General features: G+C 45.7%; 1 protein-coding gene across 4 annotated transcripts in view; it reads right to left on the bottom strand.

Moving 5' to 3' along the window:
• The window catches only part of RGS3 (regulator of G protein signaling 3), a 155237-nt gene that overhangs the window by 95854 nt on the left and 37126 nt on the right, over positions 1 to 22257 (bottom strand). For 2 of the 4 annotated variants that reach the window (XM_090021713.1, XM_090021714.1), the window contains exons 1-6: positions 20691 to 20837; positions 18126 to 18207; positions 14884 to 14989; positions 13840 to 14179; positions 13275 to 13314; positions 636 to 826 (exon numbers count right to left, since the gene is read on the bottom strand). In XM_090021713.1, coding sequence (XP_089877839.1) covers positions 636 to 826; positions 13275 to 13314; positions 13840 to 14179; positions 14884 to 14989; positions 18126 to 18207; positions 20691 to 20744 — 813 coding nt within the window. In that variant the 5' untranslated portion in view covers positions 20745 to 20837. Of the gene's footprint in view, positions 1 to 635; positions 827 to 11310; positions 11431 to 13274; positions 13315 to 13839; positions 14180 to 14883; positions 14990 to 18125; positions 18208 to 20690; positions 20838 to 22257 lie in introns of those variants that run through there. The other 2 variants (XM_090021712.1, XM_090021715.1) reach the window with 2 other exon arrangements.

The following is a 22257-nucleotide window of genomic DNA, read 5'->3' as shown; positions in this document are numbered from 1 at the left end:
CTATATCGTAGCTCTGTACCTTGCATAATAAGAACCAAGTGGTTTAAGCTCAAATATGAATGGTCAGATCTCCACCAACTGGCTCAGGAATTCAGGACATCTTTACATGTGCTCCGGGGTGGGCAACCAGTCTAATTAAAGCGCCTGCATCTCATGTATTCAGCATCCCGCACTTCAAAATGGTGGCAGGTGTGCTTTAACTAAAGCTCGTTCACCAAGCTTTAGTTAAAGCACCCCACAGCCATTTTGAAGCACGAGGACACTGGATAATCTAATTAGCACTCATTGGAGCAGGCATCAGGCACATGTATAGATGCCCTCAAAGATCAAAGGTGGAAAACTAGCCTTTTATCATGTAAATTACAAAAATGAGAGGTGGAAATGTTTCACTGGAATTTACATGGGCAGGGCACAGTTTCCTGCAGAGAATGAATCAGATACTATGCTGAATATAGGAGGAAGCTGAAAATGATTAAGAATCCAGTCCTTAAGCGGGAATTTCTCCCCCTTAAATGACAGTGTTGAGAGTAACCACTACAACTTATAGCAGCAAGCCCTGTTGCAAGACACTGTGGTCAGTTCTGTCGCTCTCTGGTCAGGTAGTTTCCAGATGTGCCCAGGAAGGACCAGCTTACCTGCACAAAGACAGGGAACACTAGCACTTTGGGAGCCAGTGTCACATAGGTGCCATAACTGGAGTGTGGGATATGAGGCCTCACAATGGTGCAGTTCTGGTAGTTCCCATAGTTCTTCATATTCTGCACTGTCTTCATCAGCCTGGACTTCCGCCCAGATCCTGTATGGGATTTGCCTTTACTTGCATTTCCTAGGACCATAAGAAAGCAAAAGGAATCAGAGAGAAAGAAAACTGAATTTCCAAGGGCCCATTCTACTCTATTATTATTTCTTAAATCCCAAGCATGGAGGGATTAATAACCCAAAGAGGTGGAGAGATGGAAGACACCAGAATTGAGGGCTGGAAGGAATCGGTCACCTTATTGTCATGTCAGATCAATACTTTTAAAAATTAGCAGGAGAGATTTTATTTTCTCTAATAGGAAATGAGTTATTTCTAGAGTTTACTACAGAAGCAATGATTCTGTATATATCGTTTCTCTAAACACTTCTGAAGACTGGAGGGACACCTCATGCTGGCAATCCAATAAACAGCCTGTTATTTCATAAATCAAAAAACAGTTTTCCCTCCTCCTAACCTACTGTAATACACTGAGCTGAAATATTACCTGATTGAATGGTGTGGGAGCTTAGTCAAAAATTAACCAAGGGATATTGCTATGGACTATATCCTTAGCTGTCACAAATAAATTGACATCAGCTAAAGACAAGGCTTACCCATTTATACACACACACACACACACACACACCCCCCTAAAAGAAGTACAATAAAGGGCTTTGTATAAAGCTTTTGCTAGCACTAATGTGGGACAGTCACATTACTCATGGATGGCAGATTCCCAAACAAATACCAGTAAAAGTCAGTCCATAGTCCAGAATGGCATCTTGTATTTTATACATAATGGGCACATCTACATGAGATGCTTTACTGTGCCGTAGAGCTAATTACCGTGCAGTAAGCATCCATATTTACACACGCAGACACTTACTGCACAGTATTTGGCTCTAATCATGAGTAAATTTGATACCTATAAATGCAAGTGGCAAAATTATTTCAGATTACTTACTGTGCAGTAATGCACGTGTAGACGTCTGACCAGGAGCAAATATATTCCTAATCAGCCAGGCAGCAGGGAGTGGGAGATTGCTCCCTGCCCCCAGGAGCTGCCTGCTGCTGGGGTGGGCTCTGCCATCAGAGCCTGAGTGGGGACAATGTCCCCCTGGCCCAGCAGCAGGGAGCTCCCAGCCCACACTCCGCGATGGTGGGGCCAGGACCAGGTGAGCCTTATGTCTCAGCCTGGGCCCACTGATCACAGAGCAGAGGCTGGGAGCTCCCTGCTACTAGGATCCAGTGGTGAAGCCTGCCTCGGCAGCAGGCAGCTCCCAAGGGCAGGGAGCAATATCCCAGCCTCTGCCAGGAAACGGCTGTCTCCTGGACCCTGGGCTAGTACCCAGATGGAGCCTCGAGTTCCCCCTAGCTGCTGCAGGGGCCAGCAGGGAGTGGGACCAGTCTGCTGGTAGGAGCAGCAAATCTGCTCCTGCATCCCTGCACATGTAGACACGTGCTTGGGAGAGTTTACTCAAGAGTAAATTACACCCAGATTATTTGCATGTGTAGACACCTACTGTGTGTTCATAAAATGTTCTCAATATTTTCTCAGAGAGAAAGAATTAAAAATATGAACTAACAATTGCAAAGTAGCTTTTAAATTGTCACTTCAAATAGTTACTCTTGAATCAAAACTGTCCAATATCTAGGGTGCTTCCAGCAATGGAAGAAACATCTGACTCTCCTTGCTAAGCAAGGGATTTCTTCTTCGCAGAGATAAAAGCAACAATGTCTAACCTGTAGGGAGAGAAATTTTGGAGATTTTGGCTTATAAACATTACCGTTGGAAATGGAACATACCTATTCTAAAATATTGTGGATAATTATGTGGGATTTAATTTTATGGCAAGAAACCTTTATTTTTATTATGGCTCCTATAAGCTGCTCAGTTCAGAGAATGTCAGGATGAGTGTCAGAAAGAGGTATTAGTAATTACATTCATATGTAAGCATTCAATCCATGTCTTTCTAAATGATCACATCAACACCTGCTCCAATGTGGCGTTTGTATGTGTCAGGGATGACTCACAGTGCATAACAGTAGCAGAATCTGGCCACACAGTTTGGGTTTTTAAGTATTACATTTCACCTTCAGACCTGAGAAATCTGCCCAGTCTCATTAGTTTTCTATTCTGGCTCTTTTCACTGCAGAAAACCATTATCCTCATCCAGAAAAAACCCAGGATTACACAAAAGGCCTTCTTTGCAGCTGCCTACTTCAGTGGTCAAGTACAGTCATTACATTGCACTACATATGGGTTATGAAGTTTGAGACTGGTGTCTACCAATGGCTGTTTTGAACCCGCAATACTACAGGATTTCCAGGCCATCAGACAACACACAGGGTATCATGAAGCTCCCACAACCTGGGAATTATTTTTAGACACTAAATTATCAAGGTGCCATTGTGCCAGGCTGATTTCTGGTTAGGACAGAAATGTTTTTCGTCTGTGATTAAACTAAATGCTACACACACTACTCCTACTCCACTCCCACTTCATAGCCAGCAGATTCAAGCAAATGCTCCACACCTCACAAAGAGGTTTCTTCTGATCATAATGAAGTTGATAGTTGTCTGTGGATGCATCTACACATGCTATTAATGCACTGTAAGCTTACCACACAGTAAAATACTACATGGTAAACTTTCTCTGGGAGCACATCTACACAAATGCCTATTAGGAACAAATGTGCTCCTGATGGGAGCAGTTCAGCGCAAGGCTACTGCTGACCTACTCTACTCCAGGCTCCTCCGGGTGCCAGCCCCGGATTGGTAGGGGACACCAAACTCATGCCTGGGCTCTGGTGGGTGGGGCTGAGAAAGTTTCTCCTCCCCCAGCAGCTGTTTCCCAGTTCTGTGCCCAGGAGCAGACAGTTTCCCCACCACCTGCTGCCTGGACTAACCTGCAGGAATTTGCCCCTAGTCACCTGTCTACACATGTACTACTGTGCAGTAGCTACTGCATGGTTAATCTAGTAACCAACCATCCAGTAGACTAATTTACTGTGCAGTAAATGCTGTGTACATGTAGATGGTGATACGTTACCGCACAGTAGATTAGTCTACTGAGCAGTAAAACATATCATACAGATGCTCCCTGTGAGTCTGAAGATGGCCTATACCCACTGTCAGTGACTCATCTTCTCAGCAGTGGCATAATTTAGAGCAGGACCCTGTAAATACCTGAAAACAATTCCTACTCCCCCAACTGCAGATATGCATTGAGCAGAGACATGGATGATATTTGCTATTCAACTCAGAAAAATTAACAGGAACTAGAACCTTGTATTTGCCTGTCTCTTCCTCTACAATATGAGCTATAACTCATAACTTTGCTCTCCTTTGCCATAAGACCTCCAAAAATTGGTTTGGCTCCTGAAGTCAAATTCTTTTCAGCCCATTAGATATCTAAGTGGACTTGGGTGCCTAAGTGTGGTTCTATTCCATCCTGTTCACATCCTGAAAATCCTTTAATGCATCTACTTTTGTGACAGTCTTAAGGGTAAGATCATAGTGTAAGTCAACAAAGCAGCAAAGGGGAAGAGGACCCACCCATCTTTTGCAATAACTGTTTCCCAGGGACTCAATTAGGCTGGAATGGAATCCCACTGAGATGCCAAAGTTCATTTATGCATCTAATACACTGTTCTCAACATTTTGGGACTCAAAAGTGTGCCTTGTTAGGCTCAAGGCACACTTCAGAAAATGACAGCACTTAGTTTTCACTGTTCTTTTTGACTACATAAAAATAATACAGCAGGGGTTGACAACCGGGGCATGTGTACCCTCAGGGATACTTAAAAAGGTCTTCAGGGGTACACGCAGGTGGGGACAGGGCATGCCCCAGGGCACGGCGGTGGCATCTACCCCAGCGCATTTGCCTCTTACCCGGGGAGGGAGAGGGGCACACTGGGCCCCACATGACACATTGCAGCGCTTCCCCACCACCCACCCCAGCTCACTCTTCTGACTGGCTACTGGGCCGCTGCCCACAGCCAATAGCCAGCGGGGGCAGCAGCTGCCACATCTGAGCTCTCCTCCCATTTGGCCCCCACTCCCAGTGCCGCTGTTATGCACACCCCGGGAGGCCGTGGGGAGCGCATGCCCCTGGATCTGCACGTGGGGCGGGGCTGCACTGGGCTGTTCCCTCCCAGTGCCACCACCACCCGCCCCAAGCACAGCCCAACCCAGCCCCCACTGGGAAGAGCCTGGTGCCACCCCGGCCACAGGCCTCAGCCTGCCCCATGAAGATCCAGGGGCACATGCCCCCCATGCCCTCCTTGGGGGAGGGGAGCTGTAGCAGCGCCCTCCACCTGGCTCAGTCCCACACCCTGCCCCAGCAGGGCATCCCCTGCCCAAGCCCCTCTCCCTCCCCCACCACTGAACCAGCCCTGCCTACCCCACGCTGACCCAGGGGCACATGCCTCCCATGCCCTCCTGAGGTGCACACAGCAGCGGAAGCCACCCCCACGCCCCCCCAGATGAGCCATTCATAGCTCTGTCCCGCACACCACCCCGCCCAGGCTGTGTAGCACCTGCCCCAGCCTCACTCCCTCCCGCACCATAGTGGCCTCAATTTATTCCCCCCCTTAAAAACAAGAAAAAAATATAAGGGGGTACGGGACCTGAAACTGTGAGTCAGAACTTTTTATAAAAGTTTGAATACCCCTGTAATAGGGCAATTCTTCAGTTGCCAACACCTCAGAAAGACAACAACCGGTCACAATGTTTTAACACTATGAATTTCTATTTAAAATCTCTGGGTTTATCTTGTGAATCACATCTGCACAACCAACAGTGATAATATTGCATGGCAAACTGCAACACCCTTGAAAGGATCTCAAGGCACCCCAGGGTGCTGCGGAATCCTGGTTGAGAGCGGCTGATCTAATAGGTGGAATAAAATCTGGCTCCTGGCATACTGAAGCCATTGCCCATCAGGGTAACCAGTACGCTCTAACTGGTAGCCTTTGCTCTCTCTCCTGCCTTGTCTTGCACACTTAGACTGTAAGTTCTGTGGGGCAGGGACTGCACTTTTGTTCTGTGTCTGCACATGGCCTAGCACACAGGGGCTCTTGCTCACTGGCTGGGTTTCCAAAGCACAGTGAGAACACAAACAATTCGTCCTTTTTCATGTACTTGATTTACAGCTCTTCCTCTTGGATGCATGGGGGAGTAGGATGGCAGCAGTGGGTGAGGTTATTTTCTTCATTAAACAGAAAAAAAGCATGGACAGAAGCCCAGAATCCAAACACACCCAAACACAGAGCTGGGCCTGAATTGCACCATTCTGGCTGATGTGGTCTATATTAACAGGTTTCTCCCGAGAGTCCCTGGGGTAGATATTCAGATATACCAGCCTGTCCCATGCACCAGGGAAAGGGGGTTTGGTGGGTTTCTCTTCCTTACTGCTCCTTTGAACTTGGAAGCTGCTGAGAGTAGGATTGAACAGAGATAGCCATACCTATCCTATACCACCTCTGTGTGCTGCTAGACTATGAGAATTCACAGTTGCTGCTATAAAGCAGTTTTACACTAAGATCATTCCAGTAGCCCCAAAAGGACTTAGGAGATGTTGAGGGTCTGGCCCATTCATTCTAAATCCCCTCAGTCTGCCTGTTCTGCATTTCGAGCTGTTCCTGCTCCATAACTAGGTGAAATCTTCCTAATCCCTGCAGGACTGTGTTGTGTACTTGAATTGCCCGAGATCCTATAATTATGGAATCTTTCCAACACTCCAGCTGAATCTACTTAGAGCTACAAGTTTTTCTTTCTGGAATATCCCATGTTGGCCCTCACACTGCCTGCACAGCTGGAAGCATCTTCCATTACACTATCTGTTAGATGCAGCCTAGGGGTTCACTGATTTTAAGTGGCATGCCGTAATCTGGCATTAAGTGATGCTGCTCCTTTCTATTAGTTGCATTAGCTGCAGAATGTTAAGTATCTTTAAATGTAAGTTGTATAGATAAGGCATTTTGCTTTTCATTCAGCATTTTCACTAGCAGTCATGCCCCATGTTTAGTTACCACACTATTTTAAAATAGTGGTAGGCAATGGTCAATCCTTCTGGATCATGGCGTAGGTGTGAGAGGTCAACAGGATCTTCAACACATCTGCTTAGGCAGGACTATGGAGGAGTGGAGGCTGCCCAGACCTTCCATCACCCCTTTAGACAGAAGTCAAAGGCCAGACTAAGCCCAAACATTTGGCACCTCAATGGCTGTACTTATATGCACATCTGAATCAAACCCAGGTCTCTCGTATAGCAGACAAGGTTTCTACCACTGAACCACAGCAGTCCCTGGATGGGATATGACTACTGCTATTCTGTTCTACCCAAGGGGAGTAAGCAAACTCAAAGGATCAGAGTAGTATATCTTCCAGCTGTGCTCAAGCCAAATGAAGACATGAGGCTATAACCCACTTTCTCTACCTCACAGACAGTCTGGTTTTAAGGTTATAGGAATAGAACTGGGAACGTCAAGTACTACTGCATGAGGGACAGTTCTTTTCAGCCAGTTTAATGCCTAAAACCTTCCTAGGTTGTTGAACAAACCCCAGGGTGATGTACCCAGCTTACACAGAAGTGATATCCCCAGAGGTTTCACATCACTGTCAGACAACCAGATCAAGACGTTCATCTGTTTCCCGAAGGCAAATGCCTGACTCCACAGCACTGCAAATCCACGTTGAATGGATGCTATGTCAAAGTGGCCTTTGAAATGTGTCACTGAACAGGTGCACTCAGCTAACTGCACAGTGAATAACTGCCAGTCCTGGAGCAGTCCATCCCCAGAGTTTAAAGTTAGAATAGCCCTTCCCATGCTGAAGGGAGCCACTGGAAGAGCTTTCTCCGACACAAAGGAATGATTCAGGGAAGAAGGCTGCAGAAGTAACTAGTGGAGTACATATTGATCCCAATAGCAGATCATCTTCTCACTTCAGAACCTTCTCAAACCCATCTCACAGAGAACTGTAGTGGGACAAATATTTGGGAGCAAAGGGTGTTGTGTGCCTAACAAGAACCAGGCAGCTATAAAAAAACAAAACACTTGATTATGCACTCTCCTGTCTAGGGAGTGACGAGACTGACTTTCCATTTGGCCCTTCTTTAACTTGTTAAAGACAATATCAAAATAGGACTTTCAATCTAAGGAGAGCTGTAAAGTACTTTACACTACAGCATGAAGTTTACAATCCATCAGGCCCAGCAGTCTCAATATTCCCTAATGACCACTATCACTCATCCAGAAAATTGTGCACACACTTCCGGTTACCCATGATCAAAGAAAATGGATTCAAACTGGAACAAGTGCAGAAGAGAGACACTCAGATTATTAGAGAACTGGAGAACCTTACAAGAATGTTATGAGAAAATAATCCTATAAGAAGAGACTAAAAGTCTGGCTTGTTTAGCACAGCAAAATGAAGGCTGAGAGGGAATGTGATAGCTTTCTACATATACATCAGGGGTAACACTGGAAAAGAAAGGCTATTTAGGCTACAGGACAATGCTGGCAAAAGAACAAATCAGTCTACACTAGTGGTGATTAACACATCTGGCCCCATGGGCCAGATGACTGGCATGGGGCCAGTCCACAGGTGCAATCCAGCTTGCAGGGCCCACATCATTTGGCCTACAAGGCTCCATATGAGTCTAGAAATTTCGTAGCAGGATGAACAGCAGCAGCCTTAATTGCCACAGTTCTGGAAGCCAGGACAATTAACACTGTCATCACTGCTCTGCCACCAAATATCTAGACCCATGGGGAGGCCCACAGTCCATATCTGTGTCACCCTAGTATAAACTGGACATTAATAAATTTAGGCTGGAAGACTTTTAAGCAGCAGAGGAGCAAAGTTCTAGAACAGCCTCCAAATCAGCATGAGGGGGTGGGACAACTAGTTAGTTTTAAGATGGAGCTTGATAAATTTATTAATAGGATTGTATGCATCTGCCTATGATGGCAGGGACTGAACTTGATGATTCAGGGAGTCTATTCCAATCCTATGCATCTGTGTTCCTCCTGACATAGGAGAAAGTCCTCCTTGGTCCCACATCAGTGGGGGCCACTGAAAAACACTGGAATGTAAGAAGGGGTCAGGCCCATACCAGGGATCATGCATGCGACTGGAAGTAGATTCTTTTATGCTAGCTCCAGCACCCGGACTAGATAGCATACAGAGTACTCAATACGCATATTGCTAGCTCAGAGTTAACCTCAGGAGTCAGAGCAGCCCCTCTACCCTAGAAGAAGGCCTCAGACCAAAGGCCTCTGGAAGCTGGGAATCCAAATCCTGTGTCGAGATTTCAGGGGAAAATGATTTCTAAAAGATCTATCTATATTTATGTCAGCAACACTGTTCCCACTAGATGTTGTCTTGACAGCCTACTGAAGAATTATGGCATCCCTCACTTTTGTTGCTGGTGACCCAAATAAACTCAGGGCAAAGATCTAGCAGCCAAAAATCTCGCAGACCAATCAATTTGACTTTAATGATTTAATGAGCACAAATGAAAATGTAAAGAGCACAAATGAAAACGTAAAGAGTGAGCAAAGGAACGTTGGCTAAAGCAACATGTCTGGTATGTCTGTGCAAGTCCCTATGTTAACGCCCTATCACACTATAGTTAAGAGCCATCAAGAGATGATGATCACTCAGAAATACACCTGACTGTCCAGTCACCAACTTCTGAATTCAGTCAAATCTGTTCTAACCACAGCAGAGTTTTCTGCATGTTCTGCTCCTGCCTTTGCATCCCCACTGATACCCCTAACCTTCCTGCATAGAAACAGGCCAAAAACACTTCTGAATAAGGTTATGAGTAGATAGGGTCTTTTCCAAAGTAAATACACAAATCTAACCAACATTACATTTTCCATTAACCATTAGGAAGTAGTGTGTTTGCTTTTAGATAAACACGGGTAGAGACAGATTGTGCTTTTTTATTGGCAATCAGCTCCCACTGTTTACTGTTGGCCCAATAACTTGTCCTCACTGAGGGTGGCCATAGTGACCTACCAGGCTGTTTCCATCTCTAACTGCAATAATTCTGTAATTTGGTGTGTTCTCTTTGCTAATTGTCCGATTTCCAGATAAAACCAACTCAGGAGAGATGGACTCAACAAGCAGTGTGCTGAAAGGAAATGCAGCTACAATCCATTCAGACTGGATCTCGACTTTTCTCACTACCTATGGCTAACTCTTCTCCTTTCACTTCCAAAATTTGTCACACATCAAAAATAGATTCCTGAGTTTCTGTGCCCAGACCTGGTTAAAATAGTCAAGCTGCATTCCTTTCGCAACACAGAAGGTGACAATGAGCTCAGCACTTGCTCTTCTTATCATTGCTCAGATTAACTACAGTTGCCTTTTCTCTGTGCTCAAAACATTAAACAGACTGAAAAAAACTAATTAAAAATAAACACTATGGGGAAAAGCCTGATTCTTCACCACACCCCTGTTATAACAGGGAGTTCCCTATGGCAAAAAATACACTCTTCACAGGGTCGGTAGTGGCAGGAAAATATTGCAATAAACTATCCCTTCCTGATCAGGTTTCTGATAAGGAAAATTCTCCCATCAGCAAAAATGCAGGGCTGGACAAATTTGAAGCATGCACAGAAACTTGGAAGCCACACTGCCCACTCCAAAGTCATCTAACTTTTCTGCAGCAGAGGCTCTCACACACAATGTTATATCCACTACACATGCTGGCCAGCAAATACATTCAGTGCAAAATTTTCCAGCTGGAAAACGTGCACCAACAGTGCAACCATGTCAGGAAGAGACTATGCAGTCCAAAGAAGCTAAAAAAATCTCTTCCACAACTCCATCTGGAAGCCAAGCTCCTCTCCAAATGCACAGCACAGCTTTCTGCCACTGAGCTCTCCACAAGCATCTTAACTACATCAGCTGAGATTGTCTTCTCACCTGCATCTTTTTTCAGCATGAGGGCTGCTGCTCCCTGTCAGTGTTTCTGAGTCAGAGAAGGCTTTCAAGAGTCTCTGAGTGAAACTGTTGCCTTATGATGGTGATTTTTTAAATGGGTTACCAACATCCAATTTATGCCCTGGTGAGTGCCTCCCATTCTCTCACTTCCCATTCTATCACCTTCAGGATCTCATTGTGTCCCAGATCCCTCTCAAACCTGAGTTCCCACTTTCAATTATTTCATCTCATTAAGTTCACAAGAGAACCAGCTTAGCTCAGAAATACTGTATAACCTTCTTCTTCACAGCTAACCCAAACCCCAGCTAGGGAGGCTTCATTCCTGACTATACTCCCAGAAGACTCCTGACTGCACACGGTCTGCTTTATGCCTGTATCAGAAGCCCAGCAGGGAGTACACAGCATTACATGGCATTAACAGCTACAGATGCTAGCTTCAGGGAGTGGTGGCTGCATGCATGAGTAGCTGAAATTAAGCCACATTGGTAGGTTAGGCGAGTAGGAAGAAAATATAGCAAGTATTGAACTCTAGGTCTAAAGAAGGATTCAAGCTTGGGTACTATGCCAAGAAAGTCCTGATTTATAACTGATAATCTGGCAATACTCACCAAACCCCTGTAAGAAGAGGAGAAGTTGGGTCCAGATGTCGGAGTCCCCCTACCTGAACTCCATTACTGACACACGTACCTTCCTATTGCAACCCACTGTTCATCCATGCTCCTTCTCTCACATACTCTGCCCGATACCAACAGCAGCTCAAGGTCTAGGACTGTACAGTTGGGTTTTATAGGAGGCCGAATAAACTTCACAGCTCTTGGTATTTGTTGGGTTTTTCAATACCTCAGAGAGCAATTCACTGAGCTGAAATAATGTGTGCTCTGTTCGCTATACAGTGTTTCCAACAGCCAGGGCCTGCAAGGCCAAGTAGAACAGATCACATAGTATGTTGGTTTCCTGGTGTATTAAATAAGCCAAACAAATAGAAGTCTCCTCAGTGCACAAATGACAGTCAGAGATCATTTCTCAGACCAGTTCCTCCAAGCCAGCCTTCCCCTGCAAAATCTATAATATTTTACATTTATATCAAAGCAAACATGGATTTGGGTTTTGTTTTCATGAAACAGAAACCCTAAGCCAGAGAAGGGAGAATTCTTAGGCTTCTCAATGATCCATCAGTATGTGAGGTCTCCTGGTCACCACTGTTACAGAAAACTGTAAAAAGAGGAACCTAGATCTTCTCAGGCAATATCTAGGCTGAAGAAAATGCTACACCCCAAGAAACACGCAAAGACTTCAGATCTTATTGCAATCTGGATAGCAAGTATTGGTCTACTTCCCACAAAAGCTGGCTAACCATATGTATAGTAGAACTTATTAAGGAAGGTAAGTACTTGGAGTTGCAGCCCCGTCCCTGTCTCTTATACTAAACTTGGTCTATCAGTGGGCAGGAATTTAAACCTAGGCATGAACAGACCTATAGGAAGCACTACTGCCTTGAACAAGGAAGCTGGATTGCATGGGACCTAAGAGAGTTTTTTGTGCCTAGAACTGTACACAACAGGCCCTGATTGAGAGACAGCATTCACAGGGTGAAAGGACTGGAAAGCAGTGCTCAGCTTCATCCTCTCCATCAAGCCACCAAAAAAACAGAGACCTATTGTCACAGAGAATATTGCCATTCAGCTGCCCTTGACCTACCTCACCAGGCTCTGAAAGCCAATGTATCACCTTCCATCAAGTTACACACACCTCCGCAGCTCACTCTTGTTTTCTGAACCACATAGAGAAAGCAGAAGGGAGCGCCAAGCCAGAGGGTTTCCCACAGCCAAACAATCTATAGTTCACATGGTTTTTGAGCAGTCTGTGAGCAGGATCAGCAAGTTCTTTCCCAAGAAAATATGATGAATCACAGGACTATGTCACCAGCAGGATGCATGGAAGTCACTCAGTCAGGAGGGGGAAGAGGGAAGCTATCAAAGGTACTGCATTTCTCTGAACCCAGATTGGCATCAGCTCCCACAGCTCTGAAGGGAAGGTTTAGCTCTTAATGGTTTATTGTTCTAGGTCCTCACCCAACAGCAGAGACAGCAACTCTGAGAATGGACCCAACAGATTCATTATATATAATGAGCAAATGAGTCAACATAACTTAGAGGAAAGCCTGAGACATGGGATTTCCCTCAACCTCAGGCTGGAGGGGTAAAGCCTTCCTGTTTGTTCCCTCAGTACTTGCAAGCTGCATCAGCCACATATCAAGGCTTTGATCTTGGCAGAGTTCAGAGCCAGAATTCCTTAGGTTTAATGAAAATCAAGGCTCTTCCTCATGGGACCTTAAGACCAGCTGTTATCCAGGGCCTTGTTCTAGCCCTGGGACAACCACAGAGACATGACTGCCCAAGGTTACACTGTGATCACAGCAGAGATTGGAAGAGAATCGAGATCTTTTCATTGTCACCCCAAAACCACTGGGGAATTGAACACAGAGACTTCCTAGAAAGCAAAGCTCCCAACTCCTGTGGTTAAATCCTGACCAGCTTTGTGCCATTTCAGTACATCAGCAAAGGAGACTTACCCACAGAAGCATTGTTCTCCTGATAAACAGGTCTCAGCAGCTGTAAGACACAAACAAGAAAATACATGGTTACTTCACGCAGGCTTCCAGTAGCCCAGGATGCTTCAGGATATAAAACAGCAATATTCATCTCCCTGCCCCCAGAAGCCCCAAAGGGGATTCATGAAAAAGAGTAATATCATCATCCCTATACACACTACAGAGGAGGAACCAAAGGCAGTGACTTGCCTTAGGTAGAAGAACCTCAACTCAAGTCTCCTTTGCTGATGTATTGAAAGTCCTTCCTGTTTCCCTAGCCCTTGCCAGAGCCCTGCTGAGAAGCACATTGCGGACAGACAACAGTAATCCACTTACACCCAACAGCATCAACGTACAGAGGTACAGAGGTGACAGCCACTGGTAAGGAGGTAAGAGATTCCTTTGGCATGCATCTCTAGTGGAGAAGCCTAATTTGTGTCTGGAGAGACTGTCCCATCTTATGCCACAGATATGTAGCACTGGCCTGGGAAGAGGACTGCATGCAGAGCCCAGAGATAAGTTTCACAGTGCTGAAGGGCAATAGTACCTGACTCCCTGGATTGAGAGGTGCTAAAATGATGTAGTTCTTGTCCCCAGTAGAGGATGCTCGTGACAGGGGTGGCATGGTGTGCTGGCTCCGCTTCCCAATCTCAGTGTATCTCTCCCAGTTGTTCAGCACAAGCCCGTCACTGCCATCATACAGTATGTGGCAGCTCTGGCGCTGCTCAGGGCGAGACGGCATGGTGCTGTTCTTCTCCCGCTTGTTGGGTGGTGACTGGAGGTCATAGGTGGACTTGCAGGAAGACCTCCGGATCATGCCTTCATAGCCGGGCTTGATTTGCGGGACAATCCTCCAAACCAGCAGGATGATTTCATTGGGACAGTTCCTGAAAGAGAAGCAACAAGACAGATTCAGACAAATGCAGCTGGGGGGAAACAAGGAGGCCAAGGAGTGAACTCAGAATCAGCATCAAAGAAGAGGTTCAGTGCCAAGAGATGACAAGCATCTCTACAGCCCTGATGAGTTCAGGGGCCTAACAGATTTCCTGTCCCCATTGCCCTATCTCATACTGCCCCTTCGTCCCTTGAGAACCCCAGGCTCTCTCCCTCCAGGCTCTCCACATCCCCTGAGAGACTCCCCCTCCTATGTCCAACACCCACCAGACACCTCCCTGCTCCCCCTCAAAGACCTTCTCTCGCAGCCCACTGCATCTGCTCAGAGATTCCTCATCCCCTCCCCTGTTCTCACTCAGTCATCCTCCCCCAAGTCCCTCAGAGACCTCCCTCAACTTCCTGCCTCCCCCTAAGCTTGCTCAGACTCCTCCTCCACACAGCTCCTCAGAGACTCCCCAGCCAGCTCCCTTCCAAAGCCTTTGCCCTCCTGCCATTCCTGTTCCCTCCAGGCCCCTCTCTCCCAACCCTCCTCTCCTTTGCACAGATAAATGTGTGTCCCTCTGCCTCTGCCCAGGTAAGGCTGCCTAACTCAGTAAGTGAATAAGGCATTGATCTGCTGGGCCCTGTCCTCCACCTGTTGCTCCAACAGGAAACCCGCCTGAGCCCAGCCCAAAACCTGGTTTGGATGAATAGTCACCGGATTTCATGAGCGAGATCCACACATTTCCAGTGCTCGACAGGCTGCTCGTTCAGCTGCAGCACCGTGTCCAGCTGCTGCAGACCAGCCTTCTCTGCTGGACCACCTAATAGAGAGAGGAGCCAAGTGCCAATGAAGTGCTGCAGGGAAGAGCTGAGTGTACATGGCAGGATGGCCACAGAGTCCAGATAGAAACAGAAGCAAAGAACATACCCAAAGAGCACAAACTTGCAACAGGATATTCACTCCCTCACCCCAGATCTTCCTTCCCTACTGTCCATGTCCCACGCTGACTACATACCATCTTCTTCCATCTGCCAGATCCCCTACTGGCCTAGTCCATTCCCTCTGCTACCACCTAGATCCAATACCAATCCAACCTCCTCTTTCACCTACCTACTAAACCCCTATCAACCCAGTTCTCTCCCAGTCCTACCTACTGGACCCTAAACCAACCCAGTCCCCCTCTTCCCCAAAATACTGAATGTCATACTAAACCCATTCCCCTCCCCCCATATACTAGATTTTATACCAAACCCTGCCTCGCCAAATCCCATACTGACATAGTCCCCTCCCTCCATCACCTATTGTTTTTTATATAATACTGGCATTTTTATATAATACTGGCATTTGTGGCCATCCTGCTATGTACACTGGGAATTCTTCTTAAATCATCTATTTCACATACACAGAAGCCACCAACCAGCCTTCAAACTGCAATCATTTGCACCCAGTACTTTAAGCGTTATGCATAATAAACTAAAGATGAAGCATGACTTCAGACTCTTTTAGGCATGGCAAGCAGTAGGTCCCCATAAAATTCACTTGCTATGGTATCTTTTGGAATGGTTCCAGCCTTTTATACAAATACAGATTTAATTTAAAAGCACATCTTATGTACACAATAAACCCAAGCAGCTGCCAGACAGCTCTGCTTGAAGCATGGTTTGATCCTTTAAAAAAAAAAAAAAAAAAAAGCTGCACACACCAGTTACTAGACTGAGGAGGAGTGCTCAAGGCCTTTTGAAAGAGAATCACTCCACTTGGGTTCCAGTTCTGGGCTCTTTGACCATTGGTGTCAAATGTTTTCAGCTTTCAGCTGTCCTCTTCAGGCAAGATGTTGACACCTTTGCTTGTACCAGGTACCCAACAGAGTGCTGAGGAGAAAGGTTACTACACTGTCTTCTCTGCCTGGCACCTGCACTGTGCACCACATTCATCTTGGTCCAGAAGAAATGGCAATGCTTCAACCCCTGTGGCCAGGCCATCATCTGGGGCAAAGGAGGAATGTTTCCTAGTAAACTGGAGCTGGAAGAAGACATCTTTATGACTGAAAAGGCTTGGCCTCATAGGTTCAGTACTAAGCAAAACTAGATCCAAACACTTCACGTCAGTGTTGGATATGGAGGAAGTACCCTCGATGAGCAGGAAAGACCAGCCAGACAGCCACTTTCAAGCATTTTCTCTCTCTATCTTGTCCAAGTAGAATTAGGCTCACTTTCTTTTCAGTCACGCATTTGATCTCATTTAGGTGTAAAGCAGCATCCGTGGATGGGGAGGAAGGGGTGACTTTGAGCTCCCTGGATCTATAATACCACCATACTGGATTACTAAAGAATCTAAGCACTTTAGCATAAAGGGAGGATGAAACTCATAAATTTCTCTCCAGGGGCTAACCGCTACAAAGAGACAAAGAGACACTCTGCACTATGATGTGTTATAGAGGCTTTGGGATAGCTGGAAGTTATCAAAACGTTGCTGGGACTGGAGCCTATGGCATTGCTCTAATTCCCAGGTGCACCTATACAGGTGTTGAAGAAAAAGTGGGATGAGATTGATTCCCCTAGGCCCCTGCAGGTGCCAGTTGTTGTGGAAGAGGAGTCAGCTGCCCACATCCCCTCTCTGAAGAAGAATAATGAGAGCCACAGCAGGGCAATGCTATCCATCTCACTTATTTCTATAGGCAGGTGAGCAGCCTCTGTGGTAAACCCTTCTGAAAGTTGCAGAGAAGTCAAAAACGCGTGAGCTCTGAGATATGGCCTCTATCCACGGTCCTGAGGACATCATCTTGTAGTGTCAGTAGGGCCAGCTCCATGCTGTTCCAGTCCGAAGTCCAGTTACAAATCACCGGGATGTTGCAGATGCCACATGGTATTGGCACAAAACTTCTGCTTTACTAGGTTGAGGAATGGGAGGTTATAGGTGAAGCAGCGGACGGTGAAAATTCCTGCTTCAACTATTATCTTTCAGACGAATAGCAACCTACAGCATTTTGCATTATGAATGGCATGTTGACTTCTCAGATGTTGATTATTTCCATTAGAAGTAGTTATTGTTGTTCTAGCTGGCTTTCATTAACCAGTATAGGCATACAGCTTTTCAGAAAGAAAAATATGTCTGTGATGTGGATAGTTAGCACAACAGCCTCTATGCAGGCTAAGGCCCGATATAAAGTAGACATAGTAGGCAGAGCGCAGTTCCTCTAAATCCCACCTGCACCAGCAACTGGATGCACACATCTGAATCTCTGTTTACACAGATTCTGAACCCTCAGTGCTCAGCAATTTCATGGAGGTGATGCAGGTTATATTCCAGTTTCAAGAGGCTGTGCTCCACCTTTTTGCCCTCACCAGAGGCTGGGAAGGTGATGCCATTTCACCTCCTCACTCCTGCATTTGTCTGCCCAAGACCCAAATACCCTGATCATCCAAGCACACAGAACAAAGAAAGTAGATTGGTTTCTCCTGTATATAAGTAGTTATGGTGCAGCAGTCTAGATTTCTATAACAGTTAATGAAATAGGTTTCATTACAAAGTATGTTTCCTGCTCTCACAATATTCTGAAGCAAATCTTGAATTTGTAACCTATAAATGCTCAAAACAAAAGCAGTCCTCCCTAATCGCAAATAGACGAGGCCTAAAATGTGTTATTTTTAAAAGTGGCTTTTTGGTCAAAACAGAAATTTGTACTGGAAACATACATTTGCAACAGCTTTTTCAGAGTTTTCATTAAACACTGAAAATCAAAAAGCTTTCTGTAATTTCTATATAAGCAGTCAGTGGGTGGCAGCCACACCAGCCAACCTCCTCATTAGAGAAAAAGAGGGGATCATTTAAAAGTACAAGAGAATTCTTTGCAGCTTGAAAGGCACAGCCAAACACAAGGAAGCAAAAAGGAGCGGTAAATCCCTTTCAAATCACTACAGTAATAAGAGGTGCATAAGAATGGTTGGGTGTCTTACCAGAGTCCACAGCCTGCACACGGACAGGAGAATCACAGCAGATTGTGAAGCCAAACCCATCCGTTCCTCGAGGGATTGTAATCTGAAAACAGAGTCAGCAGGTTAAATGGGAAGACAGCTAGCAGGTATGATCAGCAAGTACTCAGCACTTCACCCAGGCACAGCCCCAGGACTTAACACCTACAATAATACAGTGCCTCTCTATCCAACTGGAGAGGGTTGCACACACTATATGGAGACAACAAGCAACTGTCACTATAAAAGTCCCCCCTGAAAAAAAGCACATTAACTAGGACATGGCTTAAATGAGTCTTTATGCAAATGGATAACATATTAATATTGTTTCATGAGAAGCAAAAATCAAACTACATACACCACCCTCCATTCTGACCCTGGAAGCTGTGAGCATTTATTCATAAGGTAAATTTTAATTCTTGATTGTTAGCTTCCAGTGAAAGCTCAGAGTCACAGTTCTTATAAGTACTTAGATCAAAGAAGCTGATCAAGCTTCCAGTTTTCCAGAAAAGAAAAGGGGAAAAATGCTTGACTAATCTGATTTTTTAAAATAAACAGCCACAAGGAAGAATTATCCCATGGAGGAATCCCATGTGAGCAGCTGAAGAAAGAAAATTTAGTTCAATCTTCTTTATATATAGCAAAGTGAAGATGTTTTGGGATGCAGTACCTCACATCTGAAAATGTCCTTTGCATGGCAATAGACTTCAAAAGACAAATGTCCTCCCACTAACATTGCCAAGAATAGGCCCTGTCCTTCTGCCTTGAGTAATTTTTTCCTTTTATTTCTGGCCTGTGGTGGATACATAAAAAGCTGTCAGGGTTGTTCAGGTTTGAATCACCTCCCCCATTCAGTCTGACCACAGGGCAGGAAAGTAAGAGGGAGGTTTGTTCTGAAAAAGTGTTGCTAGCAGCCACTTAAAACCAGACACATGGCCAGAAACAGCACTCAGCATCCTTCTGAGGGGCCTCCGAGTTTGCTTTTCATCCTGTGCTCTATTGCAGCGTTGTTAACAGATGTATTCACTCCTTGAGGGGAGAAGGGGGTTTTATGTCACTTAGTGGCAACCCCTCTAGACAGGTTGAGAGTAGAAAAGAGAAACTACATGAAAATGGCTCCTTCTCCCCTTCTAATCCTGCCAAGTTGCGTCCTGACTAGCCGCTAGTCAGATGCATGGGTTTCACCAGTACGGACAAGTTCTGCCTCTGGCTGCCGGCAGAGCCAGCCCAGCTGTGAGTGTGAGCTGAAACCTTCTCTACATCACTCATCATCAAGAGAATCAGCAGATAACTACTAATTGCAGATGCTTTGCTACTGAATAAAGTCCTGCTTGGAGTCTTTACAACACCACAGGAAAAATGCTGGAGGCCCTGCCTATTTTAGTACTTGACAGTTTCTGCCACTGCTACCCTCAGTGGTGAATTAGAAATACTATTTTTGCCACTGTGGGCAAAGAGGGACAGAATGAACCCTAACCAAGAGATAAGTGGGAACAGGGGCAAGGGGTAGCACATGACACCAGTAACCTGGAGGGTAGAGATACCAAACCTGTGCAGTCATATGGTGTCAAGGGTGTTCAGATTCCAATGGCTTTGAGAGAAAAAGAACTAACATAGCCCAAGACATGGGTCAGAGCAAACCAGTGCTGCCTGCAAACTAAAAGAGAGTTCTTGTGCAACACCCTTCAGCTAACCCAGACTGGATAGGACATGTTTAACTAACAGGACTCCTTCTGCTGTCTCTTTTTCCCCATGTAGACTGTGCAACTATTTCATTGTTTTGAAAGGCCTCATACACAATCCCCCACAAAATTCCAGCCCTAGCCTCAGAACTACAGATCATCCCAGGTAAACATGAGACCTCAGCAAAGAAGCCAGGTGCCACATAGGCCTGTCTGGCAGCAGGCCGAGAAACCCATCACCGACAAAATGAGAGTCAGAAAATCCAAGACAGCTTCCCCCCCCACAGCCATGCTGAAACTATGAGAGCAGAGATTTGCTCCATCACAAAGAGCCGTGGAAAACCAGATCAGACAAAATTTGAGACTTCCCTTTACTGTGCTTGAGTATTTTTTGTAACAGCCAAGTCACTGTCAAACATAACTAGTTTTAGAAATGCTTCTTTCAAATGCACTTGCACTCTATAAAGAGACGGCACTGAAATGTCAGAGGCTTTGGTCTGCTGTGCCTTCCTTTCCGCTGATAAATAGTAAACTGGGATGATACTTCTCAGCTCAGTGCTTGCACAATGCATGCAGAGTAGTGAGAGCACTAACACTCAGATCATTAGGGCAGGCTGATAGAGGAGCCAACCCATTGTATAGATAAGCCCATCTGTCAGAGACACAGATACCTACTAGGAAAATGTTTTAATTGTATTTGCTATAACAACGTTGGCAAATTAACCCTAGCAACAAACACCGGCACACATTCACAAGCAGAGAAGTGGGAAAGAACCCAGCCAAGCACTCCTGCCTAACTGCAAGAGACACCCCCACAACCACCCAAACACATTCCCTTGCATTCAGGTTTGACTCCAGTTACACAGACCTGTCTGTATCTCGGCTCCGAGCACACTTTGCAGAGTCCATTGAAGCGATTCATGATTGAAAACTCTAAACACGCCGTTAGCCCATGAAAATTAAATCCCCCAAAGTAGCAGTAATCCTAGACTCCTTGTATCACAACAGTGTGGAACAAGCCACAGTGAAGCTGGCATGACCGCCCATGGGAACCCAGCTCCAGAGAAGAATGGCAGGAAGCCACCTTTCACCTCCCAAGCCCCTGTCTGTGCCGTATGCCGCTTTACGATAAGCCAGAGGGCTTCCTGAAAACTCTAAGCAACAAGGAAGAGAGAGAGTTTTATATTAAAATTCCTGTCAACTATTTAGTATTCCCTAGTCCTTTCTCTGTTGATGTGGCTTTTGTTCCCGCTGCATTCTTCAGAGGCACAGAGTACTTTGTTATTGCAATGTTCTCACAAACACTTTGAGGAGGTTTAAGTGGCGTTTCACAGGCACGGGCTGCTGGAGTTGCAATTCATTAAAAAGGCTCCTTCCACTAATTTCAAGATACAGGCTAAGAAGGGTTTTTGCTTCAGGAAGCCAGTGAAGAATGCGTTTTCACAGAAGATGTGCGCACACATCCTTGCACACTACTGACGTGTGTTTTTACAGAGGGGAGGGGGAAAGCGAGACAAAAAAGCTAGAAGTTCAGTTCAATTGGTTTAATTTCAGAATTAAAGTAAAACTCTCCATCAAGTTCAGACGTACAGTGGATCCCAAGATATGGCGGCAGCTAATATACCTAGGTCACTGAGGAATGCTTTTAGACTGCAACTAAACTTAGGAAAGAGAAAACTCCTTCCACACACTTTCACAAGGCCAGAAATGAGGGCAAAGGATTACCAGAAACTCAAGCAAACCAAGCCCCAGAGGTCACATTCATTGTCGCCTGATCTAGCAGCTACTAAAGGAAACCATGCTCAAGCTGAGAGAAGGGAAGGGAGTTTATCCAGCATCCAGACCCCTCCTGGCGCAGAGGGCAGCACAGTTCTGGAGGAGCACAGGGTGCGGGTGTGAAGCAGCTATGCCAGCCTGCTGGGTTTGCATCGTCTTGCCCTGCCACTTTGATGCTGAGAGCCTAACACTCCTCCTCTCCCATTTTTGCCATCTTTCAAGTCCATGGTGATTGTGCGAGAGGAAGGGAGGGGAGAGTGGGCGCTGGGTTTGTTTGTCTAACTCAATCCTTTGGTTTAAAACAAATAACTGAAAATGCAGCTGAGGGAAGCAGCGAAGCGGAATTCGGCACAGATAAATCACGGGACTGCTGAGCCCAGTTTCCGATGCGGGCCCCGTGTTTGTGTTGCCATTTCCCATCCTTGCCTTTCCTTATAAATCACAGAGGCCTCCATCCCAGACACTGCATTTGGACAGCAAAGGGTTTCATTCGGCACCCCCTGAAAAAACATCAAGTGAAACTGAAGAACATCCAGATAAATCAGCAGTCGCACTGAAGGAGTCTGCACTAGGGTGCTCTCCACAAAGGACATGTTCTGTTTACGCAGATGAGGCTTCTCTGAAAGCCTCTGGAAATAAGCCATCCATATAAGCTCGTT

Source organism: Crocodylus siamensis, chromosome 11, assembly GCF_052110815.1.
Source record: "Crocodylus siamensis isolate JL-2025a chromosome 11, ASM5211081v1, whole genome shotgun sequence".
In the NCBI taxonomy this organism is placed as follows: domain Eukaryota; kingdom Metazoa; phylum Chordata; order Crocodylia; family Crocodylidae; genus Crocodylus; species Crocodylus siamensis.
The sequence above is the reverse complement of the archived record's forward strand: the minus strand, read 5'-3'. Positions and strand labels throughout refer to the sequence as shown.